The sequence below is a fragment of the Acomys russatus genome, chromosome 32, assembly GCF_903995435.1.
Source record: "Acomys russatus chromosome 32, mAcoRus1.1, whole genome shotgun sequence".
NCBI lineage: Eukaryota > Metazoa > Chordata > Mammalia > Rodentia > Muridae > Acomys > Acomys russatus.
The window spans coordinates 32,697,348-32,720,771 of NC_067168.1; the positions used below are offsets into that span (position 1 = coordinate 32,697,348).

Consider the following 23,424-nt stretch of genomic DNA (forward strand, 5'->3'; position numbering starts at 1 on the left):
CACCAGCCACTGGGGTGTTTTTTTAATAAATTATTCCCTGTTGTAACTGACAATTACTGCTTATGAAGGAAAATTGGGGGATTCTTAACTAGTTTGCCACTCAAATGGTACCACTGTTACTCTTGATGTTAAATGTCTCTGTGCATATACTTCAGTGTGTTTACATAGGTGTTATTCTGCTGTACATACGATTTTATGTCCCTTTTGTACTTAACATATACTTTTTTTTTTTTTTTTTTTTCTTTTTGCCATGTAACCAGTCTTAAACGGAATTTGATGGCTTGTAGCCTCTTCCATTGAGTTTCTGTAACATTGCCTGCTTCACACTCGAAGGAATGGGTTGTTTGAACGTCCTGGCTCTTCTGGAGCTGCCTGTAATGTTGTATGAAGTGTTGGGCCTCCTTTGGGCCTACCGGTAACAGGAAACCCCCCCTGGACACAATCCCTTAATCCTAAATTCCAGTTAAGTTACCACAGGGCCAGTAATGAGTGACTACAAAAGGTGAGCTTGACTCAGCCCTGTTGCTCAGAGACCACCTCTGCTGCCTGTGTCACATTGTTTACCTCAAACTTTGACCAGATTAGCAGCCCCTGTGTGATGGAAGGTGAGCAGGCCATGTGGCAAGAGGACCACCTGGTTGCCTGGTGAGCCACTGCTTGGCTAATGCATTAGAAATTATTAGAACTCTAGGACCTGCTTCCCTGACTGAACCAGAACAGATGGAAACCTTACCTGCCACTTTGGAAGAAAACATCTGGTTTGGGCTTAGTTGACCAGGTTTGCTTTCCTACTCAGATCACCTTAGGAATAGGAAACCCCTCAAAGCCTGATGGGAATGTTCAGCAGCTGAAAGTGCTTGTCACACAAGCATGTCAATCTGAGTTCTGTCCCAAAATCCCCATGGTGGAAGGAGTTCCACATATGCCATGGCATATGCCCCAAACGTAATAAAAGGGAAGCCTGCCACAGCTGTTATTCTGATATGATTGCAGTAGAGAGACCTGGTGGGCACACTCCCTGGTTGTTGTGTATGAACAAGAACAGACAGGCTGTGGGGGCGAGCTAGCTGGCTCAGCAGGTGGTATGGGCAAGAGGCAGGCACAGGATGTTGCCTTCACTTTGCTCACAGAGGATGTGGAGGGGGTGTGCTGAAGAAAGACGAAGCCAAACTCAGCAGCCTTATACATCTGCCAGCTGCCTGCCTGGGGCTTCAAGGGCCAGCTAGGACCAGGTGTGGTTCTGTGTACATGTTACATAGGAATTAGAAAATACCAACGTATCCTGTTCTATCTCTCCTTGATAACAAATAGGAAATTACCTCTAAGGTAAGGAAATGGGGTCTGAGTGCCCTGGAGGAGTTAACAGCAAGCTTACCACCAGCTTCCTCGCTGCAATTGAGAGCTGAATGTTATCTGAAGCCCCTCTGTAGTTAACAGATGTTTCTGAGTCTCAGCAAGTTTTAGATGGCGACATAGGGTATGGTTTGGTTTTTTTAGATAGAATTTCTCTGTGTAGCCCTGGCTGTACTGGAACTTACTCTGTAGACCAAACTGGCCTTAAACTCGAGATCTACCTGCCTCTGCCTCCTGAGTGCTGGGATTACAGGCATACGTCACCACCACCCAGCTGGCAAGTTACAGGGAAGATAAAGAGTGAAGTTGTTCATCAAGCAGCCTTATGTAGAGCCCTTACTACTGACAAGTCTACACCAGGCCATTCAAAAAAGTGAGTCTTCAGTAGTGGTCCACACCTGTGATCTCAGTACTTAGGCTGAGGGAGGAGAGTCACAACTGACGCCAACTCAGGCTATGAAACATAAGACCAGCCTGGCCTACAGGATGAGAAATCTATCACTCTGGAGGCAGAAGCCAAAGAATCACAAGGTTAAAGCCACAATACAGTTTCAGAACCGACAAGGTTACATAGTGAAACTCTTGCAAAACAATTTTTTAAAAGTGAAAAGGCAGCCCTTCTGGTACCTCCAATCCAGAGTCCACTGGTATTGATGCAGAGCATTGCTTTCTGCCTTAACTCATGTTTCAAGTGAGTAGTGTCTTGCATTGATGAAGGGGCTGAGCATGGGAAACACTCCTGATTATAATACAAGTTTGCATGGTAGAACTAAAAGGACCCATTGAGTCCACAAGAAACAGCAAAATTGTCAGCCAAAGCTGTGTGAGCAATTCATGATTCACAAGGGCTCTTTTACATACAAACATTTAATAACATGTTAGCTGTGTCCCTGCAGGGAAAGCTGTATGTGGCCAATGCAAGCGTAGCAGGTGAGTGAATCTTTGGAGGCTGGGTAGGGTAAAGTGGAAAGGAGGGCACCAGAGTGGATTGGGATAGTGCTAGGAGTCTGAAAGTGGAAGGTTAAAAACAAGAAATGGGGTGCAGTGGTGCACGCCTAAAATCTCAGCAGTCAGGAGACAGAGGCAGGCAGGTCTCTGAATTCAGGGTCAACCTGGTCTACAAAGCAAGTCCAAGACAGCCAAGGCTATACAGAGAAACTCATAAAAGGAAAACAAGAAAAAAGAAACAAGACGTATTGGCTGAGAAGTGTTCCTACTTGGCATGAGATCTGTGGAACAGAACACACTGTTGGTGCATAGGGCAGGCCTGGAACTGCAAAAAAGCAATCCGATTGGCAGCCAGGCTCCAGGTAGTGATAATCAGCATAGCCAGTGCTGGGAACTTCTCACCCATTCTACCTGTGCCCTTCATAGGCAGATAGTAGGGCAGGACCAGAACTGGTCTCAGGAGCTGTCTTCAAGATGGCTGATCCAGCCAGGTATAGTGGAACACTATTAATCCCAGTTCTCAGAAAGCAAAGGCAGGTATCTGAGGTTGAGGCCAACCTGTTCTACATAGCCAGGACAGCCAGAACTACATAACAGAGACCCTATCTTTAAAAAAGAAAGGAAAAAGTTAAGGTAGCTTTAATATTAATTAGATTAAGCAGGTGTGAGGCTGCTCAGAGCTTTCAACAAGGCATCTCCTGTGGATGGTTAAATGGATGACTTGACACGGGTTGAAACCAAATGAGCTGCCTGTTCTCCAAGGCTTCCTAGTGCCTTTAACCCTTTAGGGCACTGTAGAGGCACCAACGTGGATATCATACATTGTAAAAGTACCTCTGCCTGAGGGATGCTACCACTACAGGAGGCAGGGCCTGGTGGGGTGGGTTCTTCAGCCACTACTCTCTTGAAACATGAGTTAAGGCAGAAAGCAAGGGCATTGGGCTGTGACCAGGGACAGGACAGGCAGGGCCTGCTCTTGGCCACAGTGGACGTATGCTCAGACTGCACTGGTCCTGAAGAGGTTCTAGAATGCAGTTGTCTGAATCCTCAGTGGCCACTGCCCCCTTGGCCCTGGCTGTGCAAAGGAATCACGAACACAGAGACGTCGTCGTAGGACACCTGCCCTTCGCTGGTGGCACCATCGTCTTTCCCCTGTGTGTTGTATATCAGCATTTTGGCCAACTCTGAGAACCTGTGGAGACCACCTGCAGATGTACTTTGGATAGAGAGCAAAAGGCCACCCCTCCAAAACTGAGTGCCCGAGGCACAACACCTGCGAGACCCCATAAATGTGGTACAACTGTAGGATAAGCAACAAGCCTGGAAGGACCATAAACTAGATTACTAGACTGGACTTGGGGTTTTTCCTTATGTCCCTTCTCCCTTGGGAAGCTTTGAGAAAGCATGCTGATCAGGCCGCCTGCCCTGAGTTAGTACTGTCTTGGCAGCTGTAGCTACTTGGTGGTGTTGCTGGCACCAACCCAGGCCCTGTCAGGTAGGCCCCCCCCTCAGCTACAGTACCTGTGTGGGTCCCCTCGGTTCCCAGAGAGGAAGCTCTGCACAAGCTGCGCCACCTGCTCATTGGACAGGACATCCCAGAGCCCATCGGTTGCCATGACAACCACATCATCTTCCTGCAATGCCAGCTGGTCCACATCCAGCACAGTCACCTGCAAGTTAAGCCTGAGAATCAATCCTCCAGTGCTCCCTTTCCAGTTCCTGCCAGGTTCATTCTCTGCTTTTCTGGGCAGATGGAAGCTGGAGTGGGCTACAGTGCTCTGTCACCTGTGGGATGGAGAGCAGGAAGGGCTTGAGCTGTATATTGGTGTCCAGGACTCTGAGCTGATGGTCTCCCAGGCCTCGGGAGACAGCTAGTGTTCCCAGTAACCGAGCCTGGAGGGAAGGGAGAGAAGATAGGAGCTTAACACATGTCCAACCAGGGCCTGGCTCTACTGAGCACAAAGCAGGAAGTGAACGGTGGCTCCTAAGGGAAAAACATGAGAGAATAGACCCCAGGATACTAGCCACAGCCACTAGTAAGGGACAAAGAAGCTCCCACCTTCAGGGACCGACTAAATAGGGACTCTTGGAGTGGAGGTGGGGGTGGGGTGTCACTGACCTGCCTACCCTGTCCATGAATCAGTGGGTACTTGAGATCGGAATTTTCCACCTGTTTGTAGCTCCTGCAGGAGCAGACCTGGAATCAGCCAAAAAGGCCCGCACCCTACTGCAGCTTCTCCAATCCTAAAACCCAGCTACCACACTTTCACATGCCCACCTTGCCCAAGTAGGACTGCCTCAGGCTACACAGGTGAGCCTGGCCCCTGGCCTTTCCCCCCATCACATCCCCCTATTCCACCAGCTCACCAGCCACTCATGTGATGATCCCTGAACAAAACCTTCTGCCCCAAGTCGTCCCCCTTCAGCCGCCGTGGGAACTCCAGTCGGGTGAACTCGCCAGCCAGAAGCTCAGGGTAAATAAAGGCCTGGGGTAGGGAGGCCACTTTCCAATCAGGCTCCCTCCCAAGGCCCTGTGCGGTCTTTGACCCAGGGAGTTGGCGGTCCCTCTGCCAAGGGTACCTACCAGCTGCTGGATCCGCTGCCGCTCTGTTTCTGGGGTGAACTCAGAGCTCAGCACCCGTATCTCATCTCTCCGCACCAAGATGGCCCTAGACAGGTGGAGGGAGGCAAGGGGGTCTAATGAAGCAACCTCCATATTCACCATGGCCACCCTTCTCCAACCCCCAGGGGCCTTGCTGAAATCCCTCCAGGACTCCAAGATCTATAGAGTAAAGATACAGCCCTTTAGCATGGGCCCTGTCTGCTTTGGGATCTGTGTCCAAGCTTATACATCTCGGCCAGCCAGTCGTCCTCATTTCAAAGCCTCCTTTTCTTGTCTTAACTCCCTCTGGTACCCTACTGCCCACTACCCTGCCCTCTCTCCGATGGTCCACTCACCTGCTGTCCCCAGCATTGGCCACATACAGCTTCCCCTGCAGGGACACAACCACCAGGGCTGTACAGCCACCCACCTGGCCTGAGGCCTCCAGCTCTCTTCCAATCACATCGTCCTGGAGCAAACCAAGGAGCAAATCATTAGAGCCGCTGGCGCCGCGAACCGGCCACCATCTCCAGTCCCCAACCCCTTACAATTGCATTCCCATAAGCAGGCCTACAAATCCCAGCTCAAAAGCTTGACCATTAACTCCTGAATTCCTGTGTAAGGAGAATTACACAAGGGAAGTGGAATTCAAAACAGGAAGAGAAAAACAGTTCCTGCACCGAGGGCCAACAGCACATTACCAGTGAACCATTAGCAAACAAAAAGAGCTAGACCAATGGGAGAGCTGAGCTGAAGACCAAGGGGTTATTATTAAGGATGAAGGAATCAACACAGCCTCCTCTCCTCTCCATAGTCCAAGGGATGGGGTGATAATGGTGTGCAGTTATACCCCAGTTTCTTAAGTCCCTTCCCTTCTCGCCGTAGGCCCCACTCACGCATTCCTGGAAGGCGTTCTCCAGGGCCCCAATGACCAAGTCTTCTGCCCGGATGCCCTTTTCCTCCACAAACTGGGGATCACTGGAGCAGACACAGCGGCCACTGAGATTCATGGGGGGCTGAGTGGCCATCATGCCTTCGACCACAGCCTCCAGCTGCCGGCGCAGGCAAGAGTGCAGGGTGTTGGCGGCCAAAATGGCTGCAGCAGGTCCACCATGCCCATCGAACAGTGCCCAGTAATGACCTGTCAGGAACTACACAAGAAGGGCCCTGTGTCAGGCACCACCAAGCTTCCCCAGGTATCCCCTTGGCCCAGCCTGAACTAGGACATGAGACAGCAAGGCAGGAGTCTCAGCCTGCACATCGGGCTGGGCTGCACTCACCTCCTCGGGGCACACTGTCAGCCACTCTTGATCTTCCTCAATCCCAAACTCACATCGCCGGATGCATAGCTTCCCACAGGCGGCCTGGTCCTCGTTAAATTCAGATTTCTCTGCGTTGATAACCCTGAGGCCATGAAATCACCAGTGATGTCTCATCTATGTTATTGTGGGCACAGACTCCACTTAGGACAAGTGTTTGTGTGTGCTATCCCTGACACATCTGGACAACTTCTTTCTTTTTTAAGTTTCTCTCTCTCTCTCTCTCTCTCTCTCTCTCTCTCTCTCTCTCTCTCTCTCTGTGTGTGTGTGTGTGTGTGTGTGTGTGTGTGTGTGTGTGTGTGTCTCCACGCGGCGCACAGGGCAGCGATGGATGCCAGGTGTTTTCTATTGCTCTCCACTTTAGTTTTTGAGTCAAATCAGTCTCTTACTAAACCAGGAGTCACTAATTCGGCTAGACTGCCTGGCCAACAAGTCCAGGAGTCTTTCTTCCCTTATCTGCCTCCCCAGAGCTGGGATCACAGGCCCCTAGCTGCCACACCCAGCTTTTTTCAAGGTTGTAGGGGATCCGTTCTGTTACTTTAGAAAAGTCCCAAAGAACAATACGTTTTCTAACTATTCACTGGCTTTGTCACTAGAGTCTAAATCAGAGCCCTCAGAGTCGCTGGGCTGGCCTAGAGTTTGGGATGTCCCACCTCAGTGCCAACCCTATCCTACACAGCATTGGCCAAACCCGGAGTGAGGTGCAAGGTGGGATGTACATCTCCAAAGGCATAAAGGAAGGTCCAGTCGGGTCCCGGGCCTCCCACCTTCTCCAAAAGAAAAGGAGAAAGTGAGGAAAGTAGGAGTCAAGAGTCCCCGGAGTGAAGACAAGAAGAGGGTTAGCGGGGATGTCCACACTCAGCTAGCTTTCTAGGTCAACACATAACCAGATAGGATCCGGGAAGGGGTCGGGAGGGGACGCGGGAGGCGGGGACACTCACTCGGCGTAGCCTGCGTTCCAAGGCAGCGTGCGGCCCCGAGCTGGGCTGCGCACCGGTCGGGCATCCGGGCGGCGCGAGGCATCGGTGGCGCCCGGGCTGGAGCTGGAGCCGCGCAGGAAGCGGGGCCGGTGATAGGGCACTGGGCTGGAGCGCGGCCCAGGCGGGCGCGGCTCTTGAAGTGGACCCCCGGATAGGAAGCGGCGCCGGAACCAGCCGGCGGACATTGCGTGGCGGCCGGGGGCTGCCCGCGCAAAGGTCCGGCCAGCCACAAGAGAGGAAGCGGGCCTGGGGGGGTGGAGCCTGGGGTGGGAGGCCACGCCCCATCCCACCCCAGGGTGTGCGGCCAGTAAAAAGAGACACCACCTGTAAGAAGAGACTGCAGTCACCCTTCCCACTTTACAGGCAGGAAAACTGAGGCCTGGCAAGATGAAGCCTGTGTTGGGGTAGCATTGAGCAGGCGCAAAGACGGACGCACGGTGGGACTCGGTCCTCTGAAAGGGGAAGTCCTTCGCTCTACTCTAGGAATCAGTGGTAGAGATTGATCCAGAGAGGGTGCCAGGCAGTTGCCACGCAGAGCCTCAGCCTCTCGCTGCTAGCGACTGCAACCACCTTATGCAATGGGAGGATGGGGACAGTGCGTCCTTGGAGGTGTGAGACCAACATATTGAGTAAGAGCATGCTCAGAGTGCTCCAGAGTTCTGTTCACCTTGGTCCTCATCTTCCGAGGCCCACTCCCAAATGGCTGCCCCTACAGTTAAGATGGCTTCTCTGGGCTGCACAAGATCCTCCCTGGAGTGTGAGTGATGGACAAAAGGAACCTATGGGAATTTGAAAGGGAGCATTAGTTTCTTTCCCCAGCTGGTCAAAGGCACAAACTTGGAAGTGTAAGAATTTCACTGATTCTTTTGTTGTTTTGAGACAGGGTCTCACCATGTAGCCCAGGCTGGCCTGGAACTTGCTATGTTGCCCAGGCTGGCCTCACCCTCTAGGCATTTCTCTGCCTTCCATGTACTACAATTACAGGCAAATGCCATCTCGCCAGCTCAGGACATCTTTTACCCCTTAGGTAGCCTTCACTGTTGGAAGCTAGCCCCAGTGCCTCCCTAAAGTCCAGGTGCCCTCCTCCAAGCCTGCAATTTCCGTTTGATAAGGGAAGGCTCAGGCCCACAGAAGGGGAAGTGTTAGATGCCCAGAGCTGTCAGTATGACAGTGTAGCTGAGTCAGACCACCCATGAGTGATTTCTCTTCCTCTTTTCAGTTCAAAATCTCTTAAGGCCCAAGGATGGACAGATGAGGCGTTCACTGTCTTTGCCTCTGCTCCTAAGCGCAGGCCCAGTGCTCAGCAGGCCTCGCTGCCTTCAGTATGCCAGTCCTGCTCGGCTAGCAGCTCCTCCTGCCCAAGAAGGAAGATTCTCAGGAAACAGAGCTGTACCCCAGTAAGTTGGGGAGGCTAACCTACTGAGCCTAGCCAGTAACAGCCACACCCTGGGCATAGGAGCACAGTGCTAACCGAGAGGACGCTGGGCCAGGAGGTGATAGCAGTTCTGGTAGGTGGTGCTTGACCTAGGTATGAGTGGGGACAAAGTCTGAGAAAGTCACAGCCAGACACCTTCCATCCCCCCGCCCCCTTGCTTCCAACAAAAGAAAAGGATACATAGGAGAATCTCCTACATACTGTTTGCCTTGGTTACTTTAGTCCTCGGTGTAACAAAGTATCTGCAAAAGGCAACTACAGGAAGGAATAGCTTGTTCAGTCCATCACAGCGGAAGCAGGGCAAGCAGGAATGTGAGGCAGCTGGTCACAGTGTTTGCTCCAGTGTTATTCAGACTACAGCCCACACAATGGGTGGTGCTGCCCACAAAAAGGGCGGGTCTTCCTTCCTTGTTAAAACTTTTCTGTAAGGGCTGGAGTGATGGCTGAGGTTTAGAGCACTGGCTGTTCTTCCAGAGGTCCTGAGTTCAATTCCCAGAAACCACATGGTGGCTCACAACCATCTATAATGAGATATGGGGCCCTCTCCTGGCCTGCAGGCACACATGCAAGCAGAACACTGTATACATAATAAATTTTACAGAGAAACCTGGCCTTGAAAAAACCAAACCAAACCAAAACTTTTCTGTAAATGCCCTCACTGACAAGCTCAACCCTTCCTAGATAACTAATATCAAATCAAGATCAGTCATCACACTGTTTTAACAATTATTTTTTTAAGATTTATTTATTTATTATGTATGTATAATGTTTGCCTACATGTATGCCTGCAGGCCAGAAGAGAACACCAGAACTCATTATAGATGGTTGGTTGTAAGCTACCATGTGGTTGCTGGGAATTGAACTCAGGACCTCTGGAAGAGCAGCCAGTGCTCTTATCCCCTGAGCCACCTCTCCAGCCCATCATCACACTGTTTTTGTTGTTGTTGTTGGTTTTTCGAGACAGGATTTCTCTGTGTAGCCTTGGCTGTCCTGGACTTGCTATGTAGACTAGGCTGGCCTCGAACTCACAGAGATCTGCTTGCCTATGCCTCCCCAAGTGCTGGGATTACAGGCATGTACCACTGTCACCACACCCGGTTATGTAGTGCTGGGGATCCTAACACGTCATGCATGTTAGGAGAGTACTCTGTCAGCTGAGCCATACCTCCAGTCCAAGGATGTTGTTTTGTCTGTGTTCTCTCAGACTTTTCCTTTCTTTTGTTTGTGTGTGTTTGGCTGCAATGTGAAACTAGAGGAGGTCATCAGCCATCTTCCTCTATTGGTCTCCATTTTTTTTTTTTTTTTTTTTTTTTTAAAGATTCTGTCTCTTGCTAAATCTGGAACTCTCCATTTGACTGGCTGGCAAATTAGCTCCAGGTAGGTATTGACCTGGCTCCTTGCTCTCCTGGAGGTCCCTATAGTCTCTTTGACCAGCCCAGGGGATAAAACCAAGTTGTTGTTGTTTTTTTGTTTGTTTGTTTGTTTTGTTTTTTCACTCTGATGCTGGGAATCTGAAATTATATGTTTGCACAGCACTAATTTATCTAATTTTTAAAAAGGCTTTCTTTATTTCATTAGAACTTTTTCCTTGGTGTGTGTGGTGTTTGGCCCGCATGTTTCTAGGCACACTGTGCTTGTGCCCAGTTCCAGGTGGCCAGGAGGAGCTGGAGTTACAGATAGTTATGAGCTTTTGTGTCACGTGGGTGTTGGGAACCAAACTTGGGTCCTATTCAAGAGCAGCCAAGTGCTCTTAACCACTGAGCCATCTGTCCTGTCCCATTTATCCACTTTTAAATAACAAGGTCCGTGCTAGCTGCTAACTGGCTGATAGGAACAGCAGTAGGAAAGGCTGCTGAGAATGGAACAAGTTCATTAGGTATTGGGAAAGGCTGAGGTCCGGTCCTTCAACCCCTGGGTCTTACTTAGCACATGCACCTTCTTTTTGGAAAACTTTCTTCCGCTCTGCTAGGTCACCCCGTCTCTCCTACCGTATTCCATCCAAAACTCACGCCCTCTCACGGCCCCTCACTTTCTCAGCGTAGGTCTCCCGCCACCACAGCCACTGTGCAGCGATGACTGGTGGGTCCCGGCTGGGGTTCAAGACCACACATGCGCCCATGCGTGCCCATACTGAGATTCCCCTCACGGTCACAAACTGGGGTACGCCTAGATCCGCCCGACTCGCAAACATCCTCCGCGACAAGCGCACAGTTCCTCCCACGCCCAAGCGCGAATCTGCCTACAGACCTCCAAGATCTTGGCCTACCAGCAGCCGCCCACACACCCATCAGGCACCCGCAGGCCCCTTCTGTGCCATCGAGGTAGTTAGCGGCGCGACACAGGGCCATCTGAATCCCAGCTCCCGCTGCGCGCACGCGCAGCACCAGTGCCCGCCTCTGCCGGCCTCGCCCTCCGGGGGCGGGGCGCGCTGGGGGCGGGTCCTGCGGCACCGCCCGGGAAGCTGCGCGAAGCTCGGCGCCGCCGCCACATCCTCTGGAGGTCTGGGTCCAGGCGAGCCGAGTCGAGCCGGGCCAGGACGTAGCGGAGCGCTCCGACGGCCGAGGCAAGCCGAACGCTGAGCCATGGCGCACCAGACCGGCATCCACGGTGAGGGCGGATGGAGGGCGGACAGGGGGCCCATGAGCTCTGCCGCGCCTGTTCTCTGCGCTTGGTCCCTTCACCCACCTCTTCCTCGCACCCTCGGGGGGAAGCTTCCTGTTCTCCTTTGCAGCCGCGAGTCCCTGGGTTGGACACATCTTGGGGGAGTACAGACTGCTGTACATAGCCGGGAGTGGGTGCATATGGATGCTGCACACAGCGAGGGTGGAAGTATCTTGTGTACCCAGCTGGGGGCGGATGTGCCTGTGTGTGTGTGTACCCGTCTGGGTATTTTTGTTCTTTTCCGGAGGTGGGGTGTACGCGGATGCACACATCTGGGAAAGTGTACACGCATTTGCACATGTCCTCTGTATACCGTCCTGTGTGTGCACATCTGGATGTGACTTGATTACGCCTGTCCAGGCTCCTTCATGTGCATGCACTAGTGGCTGGTTTTTGGACACTGTGGGTGGCATGGGCTATCTCAGACATCAGTGTTTCCTGGCAGCACACATCTATGGGTGTCTGCATGTGTGCACAGTTTAGGCACATCGCAGTGTGTGTGTGTGTCTGTGTGTGTGTGTGTTACCATGGATGCTCCCGGGCTTGTGTATATGTGTGGAGAGGGTATTCTGACCTTTACTCCTTGCAGGACCCCCTTACTCTTGCAGACTAGGCTGGACAGAAGCTGGCCCTCTTTCTGAAATAGAATGGTAAGAGTTGCACATCTGACCTTGGCCTCTGACTTCTTCCGTTTTCCACTGTGATCTCCTCCTGCTCCAGCCAGGCCTGCACAGTCCCAACTTCAAGCTGGAAGCAGGGACGAAGGTCAGGATTCAAGCTTTAGAGAGGAGCTCCTGCCTCCACCCGATTGTACGGGGACCTTCTACAGCCCAGAGTGGCATAGCTACAGCTCCTCTCTGGAGCCCCAGGTTCCTCCTTGAACAGACTGAGAAAGAAGCAATAGCTAGGGAGCCAGGTATTTTGGCCCTACCTGGTCTCAGTGTCCCCAACTGTTACTGGCCCGGAAGGGCTGCTTTCCTGGCCAGTAGGGAAGACCAGGCTGCTTGCCCAGACAGCTTGTTGGTTTGGCCATCAGCCACTCCTGTCACCACATCATGATGCCCTGACCAGGGCTACCACCATCGACCTGCCTGACCGCCTCAATCTCTGCTTGCGGTTGTGGCTACTTGGTGGATGGACAGCCCTGAGAGGCTTACCCTGGCCCTGCCCCATCCCCATCCTGCTCAGCCTGACTATGTAGGGACCTGGGTCAGTCTTGGCCTCCCACAGGTGGGCCAGCTTCTTCTGGAAATGGAGGGACAGGTTTCCTGAGTCAGCCCCAAAGTGGAGAATTGTCAGGGGTGGGGAAACTGCTGCCTGGCCTGCCCCTTCCTTCCTCTTTATATGGTCTGAGCTGGTGCCTCCAGCTGGGAGGAGGCACTAGGAAGTTACCACCCACCCCCAAACACACACACACACACACACACACACACACACACACACACACATGCTGCCAAGAGACCTGTGGCCAAGGCTCTGCCCTATTCCTTCATTCCGCATGCAGTGAGTCAGGCCTGCCTAGGAGAGCTTCCTGCTCTCCTGTCTATGAAGGTGCACCCCTTCCTCATTTGGGCCTGCTGGAGGTGGCAAGAAAGGCCACTCTGGAGGATCAGGTGCCAGCCTTGGCCTGGCTGTAGGAGTAGGCCCATTGACCTCAGAAGGGGGCCCAAGAGGGACCGTAACCTGAGCCTTGCTAGAGCTGGGGTGGGCAAGATGGAGGCAGGGAGGCATGAATCTTTGATGATAGAGGCTCAGGTGTCCCCGGCCTGGCCTCTGGATTATTGATGGTGACTGGGGAGGCATCGGGGTTGGGTAGGAAGGGTTGTCACTTTCCTTGCTGGCCCTGGTAACAATAGAAGAGGCTTGTCAGCCTTTCCCTCTGGGGAGATTCTTGGCTTCTCTCTCAAGGTAGGAGGAGCACTAAAACACAGCCACCTTTAGATTAAAAAATAAGTAAATAAAATAATAATAATAATTATCAGCCAAGTCTCATTCCTTAGCACTTTCGTTCTTGCACTCCTTACCACAAGCCTTTGAGCTTGTGGATTTAGATCTGTTTCATAGATGAGGTTGAGGTTCAGAGAGGTCAGAGGTCACACAGCTAAGAGGGAGCTGGGACCTCAGAGATGAAGCTCAACGCTTCAGGCATCCCCCTGGCCGTGGAACACCTGTAATCCCAACACTTGGGGAGGCAGAGGCAGGTAGGTCTCTGTGAGTTCGAGGCCAGCCTGGTCTACAAAGCAAGACCAGGGCTACGCAGAGAAACCCTGTCTCGAAAGAAACCAAAAAACTTCAGGCATCTGCTGATAGTTATTAGTTGTGTATAGCCCGCGGGGCTGCGCCCCCTTGTGTACGTACAAGCCATATTTCTGTCTGGGCAGTGACCTTCATGGGTGGGATTACAGCGTGAGGTTCGAGCATAAGGCCACTCTGCAGGGAAAGGCGGAGCGCCTGAGGACATGGCTAAGAGTTTGTTTACCCAAAGCCCCTCTACCACGCCCCTCAACTGCCCATCAGCTGCCGTATCCAAGGCCTATAAATATTCTGTGATCTCAACTCTGCAGCTGTGCTCCTGTCGAAGGCTCTTCTGACCCCTGGCAGCCCCAAGGTCACTCTCACCCAGAGACTCCAAGCAGGTCCCTTACACACGTGAACTGTGTGTTCCCTCTCTACTGCCACTAGTGGAGCCAAGATGACCCGTGGTCCGCCAGCTCTGACCGTGGTCCTCAACTTGGCACTGTGTCCTTGGTCATTAGTCACCTTCCAGCTCTGATACCCAGTTTCCAAGGTAGAGTCTTCTTCCTAGGCACGGCACCTCCTCCAGGAAGCCTTCCTTACTGCCTAGGGGCCGAGGCTTTATTGCCCCTCCATAGGGCTGTGTTGGGGCTGGCAGGCCCCTCTTTTGCTACAAACTGGATGGGGGCTTGGACTACAAGTGCATGGGTGTGTCATGCACACCTGTGACTGTATATTTTGTCTTTTTGTTTTGTTTTTGAGACAAGGTTTCTCTGTGTAGCCTTGGCTGTCCTGGCCTCACTTTGTAGACCAGGCTGGCCTAGAACTCACAGTGATCCGCCTGCCTCTGCCTCCCGAGTGCTGGGATTAAAGGCGTGTGCCACCACGCCCGGCTTATTTTGTCTATCTTGTCTGTGCATGTGGTGTAGACACACCCTGCAGCTGTGTCTGTTGCCTATGTGTGTGTGTTGGCAACCTGAGATTGTATCTGTGTGTGTGTGTGTGTCTACTTACCCTGACCAGCTAAGTGGGTGTTTATCCACTGCTCGATCACCCTATTGTCGGGGGACAAGTGAGTGCCTGTCATTCTGACCAGCCTGGCTTATCTTAGAACCTGGTCCATCTTCAAGTGGGCTGTCCCCTTCCTGTCATCACAGCTCTCCCAGCCAGCAGGCCACTGCCTGCCACTCCTGCTAGCTAAATTTGGGAGCTTCTGTTCGGTGGCCGTCTCAGGTTCCCAGTCACATGGGGGAGACATATTTAACCCACCTCCCAGCCTCGCCACCAGACCCTACAGAAGACCAGCAGACTCAAACTCATCTCTGGCCCACTCTGCCTGCTCACCACCAACAACTATGTTTCTTGTGCTTGTAGCCACTGAAGAGTTGAAGGAATTCTTTGCCAAGGCCCGGGCTGGCTCCGTCCGACTCATCAAAGTCATCATTGAGGACGGTGAGTGGCCCCCACAAACTGGGGCATGGGGTTCAGGCTGAACCAGTTGCTTCTGGGGATAGGAAAGAGGGGTGTGAAGGTCTGGCCCCTTTGAGACCTCAGTTTCTCTGTCTGAGAATGGGGATGAAGCCACTCACAGAGAAGTCTCACGGGTACCCTGCAGATGGGGATGGTGGCCACCATGTTGTGCAGAGTCCTATCCTGTGGTTCTGCCCAGCCTTGGTATCTAAAGCTGTGTGGCTTTAGGCGGGTAGCAGGGGCCCAGTAAGTCCTACTATATGTATGTGGTGTGCATGCGTGCTTCTGTGTGTGTGGCTGGGGGTGGGGATGGGGGGTGGGGGAGTCAGCACAGACTGGGCCTGGCTTGGCAGCTGGCTATGGGAGGACTGAAATGTCGTGGACCTTCCCGTGGTAGATGTCCCCAGAATAGGAAGAAAGAACTTTGGTCTTACTCATTCTAAGGATAGGCGAGCGACTCCGTACTTGACATGGCTTTGAGCTGACCCTAGCACCGGGGCTTCTTACCAGGCAGTAGTAGGGGTAGGGCTTTGAGCCAACGCCTGAAGTATTCAAGGAGGCAGAAGATCTGTGTGAGGCTGATTTAGGGTTGGGGACACAAGGAGTCCCTCTCCTCTCTGTGCCAAGCAACTTCTTCAGCAGGGAGTAGGTGTGGGCCAGACCCTCCAAGGGACCTTCCAGCCTCCTTGGTAGTCATGTGTCACGAGCCCTTTGGCACTGGGCTCCTTAAATGAGCCTAGTGTCCTTTTCACTTTAGCAGGGCCTGCCAGACCCAGCATTCACCTCAGGCTTTAGGGCCACAGCTAGGCTGGCCTTTGTCCAGGGCCCTCAAATCCAGGTGCCCTCACAGGCTGGGTGGGGGCCTGTTGGGGCTCCTTGCCCATAAAGAGAGTTTAGCTCATTGGCCGTCATTTTCAGCCCTGTCTGTTAACCTCCCAGGTAAGCCGTTCCTTGTAGATCTGTAAGCATCAGTGATCTCTAGGTAGATTCATGCTAGTTCTATACTCCAAGTTGTGGGGTACCTGGGAATACCTGACATAGGGATCTGCATTCTAGCTGAGTGTGGTGGGAGCTCCTGATTTTGGGGAGGGTGTGGGGGGTTGTCTGTTTTTGTTTTGTTTTCTTGTTTTTTTGTCTTTTCCAAGACAATGTTTTTCTGTGTAGTCCTGGACTAGTGTTGTAGACCAGGTTGGCCTCAAACTCACAGAGATCCACCTGCCTCGGCCTCCCGAGTGCTGGGATGAAAGGCGTGCACCACCACCACCCAGTACTCCTGATTTTCCTACAGAAATTTAATTATAGTTATTTTTAAAGCAACCACAACAAAGACTATGTCTATGTTTATATGGGGTTATATGCATGAGAATAGGCCAAAAAAAAAAAAAAAAAGCATCTGATTTGCTAATACTAGAGTCACAGGCAGTTGTAGGCTGCCTGTCAGGGGTCCTGGGAACCAAACCCAAGTCCTCTGGAAAAGCAATACATCGTAGTAATTGAACCATCTCTCCAATCCCAAATTACTCTTTTTGTTTTGTTTTGTTTTTTGAGATAGGGTTTTTCTGTGTAGCTTGGCTGTCCTAGATTCATTTTGTAGTCCAGGCTAACCTCTCACAGCAATCCACTAGCCTCTACCTCCCAAGTGCTAGATTAAAGATGTATACCACCATGCCCAGCTTATTTTTTGTTTTTTCTTTTTGGTTTTTCAAGACAGGATTTCTTTATGTAGCCTTGGCTGTCCTGGAGCTCATTCTGTAGACCAGGCTGGCCTTGAACCCACATCACAGAGATCTGCCTGTTCCTACCTCCCAAGTGCTGGGATTGAAGATGTGCACCATGGCTGCCTGGCCCAAATTATATGTCTTATTTAAAATTCCTAGTATAGCTTGGCATGATGGAATATGCCTATTATCTAGCACTTGAGAGGGCAGAGACAGGAGGAACTCAAGTTTGAAGCCAGCCTAGACTATATAGACTTGTCTCCAAATATAAAAACCAAGCCAGGCTTGGAAGGGAGAAGTTGGAGAATCAGAGGTCCAAGATCATCCTTGGCTGTATGGTAAGTTGGAAGCCAGCCTGGGCTACATGAGCCCTGGTCTAAAAATACCAAAAAATAAAATAAAATAAAACTCTGGTTTACTTTTAAACTTAACATTTAGTGTGTGTGTGTGTGTGTGTGTGTGTGTGTGTGTGTGTGTGTGTGTGTGTGAACAACTTGGTAATAAGTACCTTTACGCTTTGAGCTGCCTCACCTATCCGAACATTCTGGTTTAAAATGTGGGCAAGTAGCCAGGCATGGTGGCGCACGCCTTTAATCCCCAAACTCGGGAGGCAGAGGCAGGCGGATCCCTGTGAGTCCAATGCCAGCCTGGTGTACAAAGTGAGTCCAGGACAGCCAAGGCTACACAGAGAAACCCTATCTCAAACACACACACGCAGCACGCACGCACGCGCATATATATATATATATATATATATATATATATAGAGAGAGAGAGAGAGAGAGAGAGAGAGAGAGAGAAGTGGCTGGGGAGAGGGCTCAGTAGTTGTGAGCACTTGCTATCCTTGCAGAAAACCCAGATTCAGTAAAACACTCATAAGATAAGTAAATAAAAGTTTTAAAAAATATGAACAGCAAAGTGAACGATACTGACAGGGTTTGGTCTGGTTCCTCAACCTCACCAGCCCATAGTTGCTACCTTTCAACCCTGATTCCCATCTGAGTCCTGGGGGGCGGCGGCGCAAGCAGAGAGGCCAAGGCCTGCCTTGCATGTTGGAGTATCAGGTAGCTGGATTCTTTGACCTATCAAAGGGGCCTTGGGAAGTGCTGGCCTCCCACGACCCAGCTAGGATCACTGTTTTGCCCAGTTCTTCCTCTGGGTTGGCTGTGTGACCAAGTACATGTGTGGTGTCCAGATGAGATCTCAGCCTGTAACTGTGCTTGGATGACCTACTTGGCCAGAGATATGGTTAGGCCTGTCAGGTCCAGGCTGGCCAGCAAAATGGCTCAGTGGGTAAAAAAAAGTATTTGATGCCCAAACCTAACAACTTCAGTTCAGTTTCTGGAACTTACAGTGGACTGAGTCCTGAAAGTTGTCCTGTGACTTCTGCATATACACTGTGGTACGTATGCAGTCACGCTCATATATGTCACGCACACACATTAATAATAATAATAATAACAACAACAACAACAATAATAATAATGATGATGATGATGATGATGATAATAATACCAACAACAATATAATAATATAATAATAACAATATAATAGAATAATAATAAATAATGATAAATAATAAGTTGGTTGTTAGCTACACCGGTGATACTCTTGTATTCCTAACACTTGGAAAGCTGAAGTAGGAAGATTGGAAGTTTGAGGCCAGCCTGGAGCTAGATAGCAAAACTTTGTATCAAAAAGAACCACACAGGTCTGGGAATGAAGCTCAGTCGACTAGTATACACAAGGCCCTGGGTTCGATCCTTGGCATGTCATAACGTGGAGTTAGTGGTGCATGCCTGTGAGCCCAGCGCTTAGGAGCTAGAGAACTAAGGATCAGACATTCAGGGTCACCCTCCAGCACACAGTAAGCCTGTCTGGCCTGCCAAGCAAGCGAACAACAGAAAACAAACAGAAGCTTGGCTTGATGGTGCACGGACATAATCCCAAGCCCTCCAGAGGCTGATGGCTGATGCAGGGTTGAGTTCAACGTCAACTGAGGCTATATAGTAAAACCCTGTCTTAAAAAAATAGTTGGCGCCTGGCTGGCGTGGTGGCGCACGCTTGTAATCCCAGCTCTCGGGAGGCAGAAGCAGGCGGATCTCTGTGAATTCCAGGCCAGCCCGGTCTACAAAGAGAGTCCAGGACAGCCAAAGCTATACCAGAGAAAACCCTGTCTCAACAAAACAAAAGTTAGCTGCAGCTGGCTATAATGGCACACGCCTTTAATCCTAGCACTTGGGAGGCAGAGGCAGGAGGATCACTGTGAGTTTGAGGTCAGCCTGGTGTACAAAGTGAGTGCCAGGTCAGCCAGGGCTATTACACAGGAAAAACCCTGTCTCAAAAAACCAAAACAGTAAAAGTGGGCTGCTATTGTTTTTTGTTTTTGTTTTGTTTTTTTTACTTTGGGGTAGTGGCTTGAAACTGGGGATGACAGCCTCTCCCTTAGCACATTGTCCGGAGAGGGGCACCCGAGGGGATTGAGAGCAGGGAAGTCCTACGCGGTTACGGTTGCACTGAGCAGTATCCAGTGTATGAGTGCCTTAGGAGGACTGCGTTGTTGCTGGCAGTGGGCAAACAGCTGTGGTTCCTTTGTGTGCTTGTGTGTGTGCGCACTGATGCGTGAGCATACGTGATTACAAGCATTTGCAAGTGTGCGTTGTATACAAAGGAAGCCACCCATAGCTGGCACACGTGGGGGTGGAGCAGCCAGTAGGTCTGAGCTAGCTCAGAAAGCTACATCCAGAGAACAGGTCCATAGGCAGAGGAGTTGGGCTGTGCCACATCGGCTCACCCGGCCTCTGCCCCCAGAGCAGCTCGTGCTGGGTGCCTCGCAGGAGCCAGTGGGACGCTGGGACCAGGACTACGGCAGGGCTGTACTGCCGCTGCTAGACGCTCAAGAGCCCTGCTACCTCCTCTTCCGCCTCGACTCGCAGAATGCTCAGGGCTTCGAGTGGCTTTTCCTGGCCTGGTCACCTGATAATTCGCCTGTGAGTCCTGGGGATCACTGCCCATCACCCTGCATGGGGCCAGTGGAAACTGGGGTGAACAGATGAGAGACTCTGGCCTAAGGAGGCTAAGGGAAAGAAGGTTAGGTTGCGCCCCAAACCCTGCAGGGTCTCCTGGTGGATGCCTGTTCTATCTATCTGATAACAGGCTGAGTTTGAGCTGGGTGGAGGCTCCCCCTGCCGGCGAAAGCTGCCTGGTACAGCTTCGCTGCGCCCCCTGCTGGGCATGTGGGCCCAGTGAGAAGACCTGATTCAAGTCAATGCCCTGCCTCCCTCTTCTGGGCTCCATTTGGCTCCCCCAGCCGTAGAGGCCTCACAGTTTGCCCCATCTCAGGTGCGGCTGAAGATGCTGTACGCAGCCACACGAGCTACAGTGAAGAAGGAGTTTGGAGGCGGCCACATCAAGGATGAGCTCTTCGGGACAGTAAAGGTTAGTCACCCAAGCCCAAACGCACCCAAGCCCCCCCAGAGGGGGAGGCAGTGTGTGAGGGTCCTAGAGCAACTCACTGCCAGGCTCAGGGTGCTGTAGAAGGGCTGGGGACTGAGATGTACCGTAGTTGATACAGTGCTTGCCTAGCATGCATGAAACTCGGGTTTGATTCCCAGCATTCAGGAAGTAGAGGCGAGGAGGTGGGCAGTTCAAGGTCGTTGTTGGCAATGTAATGACTTTGAGGCTAGCTTGAGTGCTACATAAGATGCTGTCTCAAGTAAAAGGAATGAAAGGCTGGGGAGCCCAGGAGCTGTAGGCTGAGATACACAGTGGGCTTCTGTCTGCCTACCTACCTGGGGTGTCCACTTAACACCTCTGGAGCCTGCCCCATAGGACGACCTCTCCTTGGCTGGGTACCAGAAGCACCTGTCATCCTGTGCCGCACCTGCCCCACTGACGTCGGCTGAGAGGGAGCTCCAGCAGATCCGAATCAATGAGGTGGGTACACAGGATGAAGTGGGCTGGGAGACCCTAAACTTGGTAAGCTGTACCTTGGTGTGGGTAGGTAAGGCTTTTTTCTTTATGGTTGGCACTGCCCCTTTCCTCCCCCCAGGTGAAGACTGAGATCAGCGTGGAAAGTAAACACCAGACGCTGCAGGGCTTGGCCTTCCCCCTGCAGCCTGAGGCCCAGCGGGCACTCCAGCAACTCAAGCAGAAGACAGTCAACTATATCCAGCTGGTGGGTACACGGTCATGCCCAGCACACACAGGCCAGGCACCACGGAGCCCTGTGCCCATCTCCTGGGCTGTTGTGCTGATCCGTGTTGTTCTTAGACTGGGATGTGGCGCAGTCGGTGGGGTATTTGCCTGGCATACAGCATGCTCTGCGTTTGACCCTTAGCAGCAGCATATAAAGCTAGAGGTGGTGGCACTGGAGGACCAGAAACTTAGTCATCCATACATAGTGTGTTCCAGGTCAACCTAATCGACACTAGACTCTGTTTCAATTTTATCTTTGAAAAAGCAAAAACAACAACAACAAAAATTAAGCCAGGCATGGTGTGCACACCTTTAATCCCAGCACTCCAGAGGTAGGAGCAGGCGGATGTGTGAGTTCGAGGCCAGCCTGGACCAGAACAGGTTTCAGGACAGCCAGGGCTACCTAGAAAAACCCTGTTTGGGGGCAATAAAAGAGAACATGCTATTCTCTTCTTCTCTCCCTGCCCCCAAGTCCTGGCCACAGCAGGCGCCCTGCGAGCATGTGGCCATATATACCTTTACAGCGTATAGACACCATAGGTTTACACTGGCCCTGAGGGCTGACCTTTGTACTATCCCAGAGTTTCTGTGTAGCTCCCTTGACTCTTTCCCGGGTAGAGTCCTGCCCCCTCTGCCCAAGCAGAATGACTTTACCTTCCAAACATTTTCCTGGAAGCTTTGCCTCTGAGGCTGGACCTGTGGTGATGCCTTGCTGAGGTCAAGGCCCCCGACACCTCCCTGGACAGGCATCTCAGAGGCCTGGAAGGTCTGCAGCCTAAAGTCCAGCCTTGGACAGGGGACCCCAGGGAAAGGGACCCCAACCATTCCTGCCGTGGTGCCCTCACACCCTCTCCTGCTCTTACTCAGAAGCTGGACCTGGAACGGGAGACCATCGAGCTGGTGCACACAGAACCCACAAACGTGACCCAGCTGCCCTCACGGGTACCCCGAGATGCTGCCCGCTACCACTTCTTCCTGTACAAGCATACCCATGAGGGTGACTCACTTGAATCTGTGGGTGAGTAGCTACGACAGGGGCCTCAATTCTGAGCTGGCTAGGAGCGGCGATGACAAACCATCACTTGGGCCTACTGTGGGAGTAGAGGTCTATAGGTATCCCCAGACTGCACACGCTCACTTCCTCGTCCCCTACAGTGTTCATCTACTCCATGCCGGGGTACAAGTGCAGCATTAAGGAGCGCATGCTCTACTCCAGCTGCAAGAGCCGCCTTCTCGACTCTGCAGAGCAAGACTTCCAGCTGGAGATAGCTAAGAAGGTACAGCCTGTTCCCAGGGTCCCACCACCCCACCCTTTGTGTGGGACACTGGAGTTCCATGTGCATGCAAGACTCGTTTCTGCACTATCGTACGGGTGAGAAGCTTAAGGCCCAAGGAAACCCAAGACACACACGAGCCCATGTCTTGGCCGCCTTGTTGTCTCCTTTCCCTACGTCTGGCAGGGGGAGGGGCTGGGGGAAGGTGTCTCAGGCCAGCAGGATAGCAGACCCTAACTAACCCTGTAGATCCTGTGGTGACCTAAAAGAAGACAGACAGCAGGGGCTTCTCTAGGAGAGGGACTTACGGAGAGGGGCCCACAGCACGGTGATGACGACGTCTGTCTTGCCTCATACAGATCGAGATTGGTGACGGGGCAGAGCTGACAGCCGAGTTCCTCTACGATGAAGTCCATCCCAAGCAGCATGCCTTCAAGCAGGCGTTTGCCAAGCCCAAAGGCCCCGGGGGCAAGAGGGGCCACAAGCGCCTCATCCGGGGCCCCGGCGAGAATGGGGACGACAGCTAGGTGTCTGGACTGGGGGCGGGGCCAGGCACATGGACTACAAGGTTGCCACCCCACCACTCATGCACCTCCTTCCTCCCCAGCCTGGGCTCTTAGGAATTGCTTCCTGTGGGATGGGACAGGAGGGCAGATGGTTGAACACATTTGCTCCTTCCGAGGGCCATTGGACCAGCACTTTGTGACCCTGTCCCACCACTGCTGTCCCTGCCTTTCATCTGTGTGCACAGGGTGGCTGGGGAACCCTACCTGGCTCGTTCAGGGTGTCTGAATTGGAGGGGGGGGGGCTTGGCTTGAACCTAACCCCCAGGAGATCTGATGCTATGGTCCCAGCCCAGTTTAGAGGGCCTTTGGCCACAGAAGGTGGGGACGGTTGGCAGGGGCCAGATGTCACAGGAAGGGATGGTTGAACGCTGTATTTTCTAAAGAATAAAATATTTTTAAATCAATACTGAGCCTGACTATGAGAATCGGGTGCCTTGGTTTGCACGGTTGTCCTTTCGCTGTTTGGAGGGGCCTGTTGGTCCTGGCCTCAGGTGTGGGAGATACTTCGAGTGTGAGAGCAGAAGGCCTACGTATGAGGCGCACACACTTCCACAAGGTTATAGAGATCTTGATGTCTCTTGTTTCTTGTGGGTGTTGTGACAAGTTGCCACAAACCCAGTGACTTACAAAAGAGCTAGTTTGAGCTCAACCCAAGCAACATAACAA

At 52.1% G+C, this 23,424-nt stretch overlaps 2 protein-coding genes across 3 annotated transcripts; one reads left to right on the forward strand and one right to left on the reverse strand.

Moving 5' to 3' along the window:
• Positions 1-3,312: 3,312 nt before the first annotated feature.
• Positions 3,313-7,412, reverse strand: Ppm1m (protein phosphatase, Mg2+/Mn2+ dependent 1M). 2 transcript variants are annotated; one of them, XM_051140582.1, is made up of 10 exons: positions 7,164-7,412; positions 6,184-6,307; positions 5,800-6,054; positions 5,260-5,372; positions 4,886-4,970; positions 4,669-4,787; positions 4,421-4,484; positions 4,087-4,194; positions 3,823-3,971; positions 3,313-3,493 (listed from the first exon to the last, which is right to left on the reverse strand). In XM_051140582.1, the coding sequence occupies exons 1-10, from the start codon at positions 7,385-7,387 to the stop codon at positions 3,349-3,351; spliced, it is 1,386 nt and encodes a 461-aa protein (XP_050996539.1). In that variant the 5' UTR covers positions 7,388-7,412; the 3' UTR covers positions 3,313-3,348. The 2 variants fall into 2 exon arrangements, with proteins under 2 accessions (XP_050996539.1, XP_050996540.1); XM_051140583.1 differs by lacking the exon at positions 7,164-7,412 and adding an exon at positions 6,888-7,019.
• A 3,666-nt stretch (positions 7,413-11,078) lies between these two features.
• Twf2 (twinfilin actin binding protein 2) lies at positions 11,079-22,982 on the forward strand. Its single transcript, XM_051140581.1, has 9 exons — positions 11,079-11,244; positions 14,908-14,985; positions 19,533-19,711; positions 20,064-20,159; positions 20,553-20,657; positions 20,773-20,898; positions 21,786-21,936; positions 22,074-22,195; positions 22,552-22,982. Exons 1-9 carry the CDS (start codon positions 11,220-11,222, stop codon positions 22,717-22,719), a joined length of 1,050 nt encoding a protein of 349 aa, XP_050996538.1. The 5' UTR covers positions 11,079-11,219; the 3' UTR covers positions 22,720-22,982.
• The last annotated feature ends 442 nt before the right edge of the window (positions 22,983-23,424 follow it).

Excerpts from the sequence above, each read along its gene's own strand:
- Ppm1m (XM_051140582.1), bottom strand. The coding sequence starts at position 7,387 with ATGTCCGCCGGCTGGTTCCGGCGCCGCTTCCTATCCGGGGGTCCACTT. Across the intron at positions 4,971-5,259 it reads GCCAATGCTGGGGACAGCAG|GGCCATCTTGGTGCGGAGAG; the intron begins GTGAGTGGACCA and ends CCACCTGTCTAG. Across the intron at positions 4,195-4,420 it reads TTCATGGACAGGGTAGGCAG|GCTCGGTTACTGGGAACACT; the intron begins GTCAGTGACACC and ends CCTTCCCTCCAG.
- Twf2 (XM_051140581.1), top strand. The coding sequence starts at position 11,220 with ATGGCGCACCAGACCGGCATCCACG. Across the intron at positions 19,712-20,063 it reads GGTCACCTGATAATTCGCCT|GTGCGGCTGAAGATGCTGTA; the intron begins GTGAGTCCTGGG and ends GCCCCATCTCAG. Across the intron at positions 20,160-20,552 it reads AGCTCTTCGGGACAGTAAAG|GACGACCTCTCCTTGGCTGG; the intron begins GTTAGTCACCCA and ends CCTGCCCCATAG.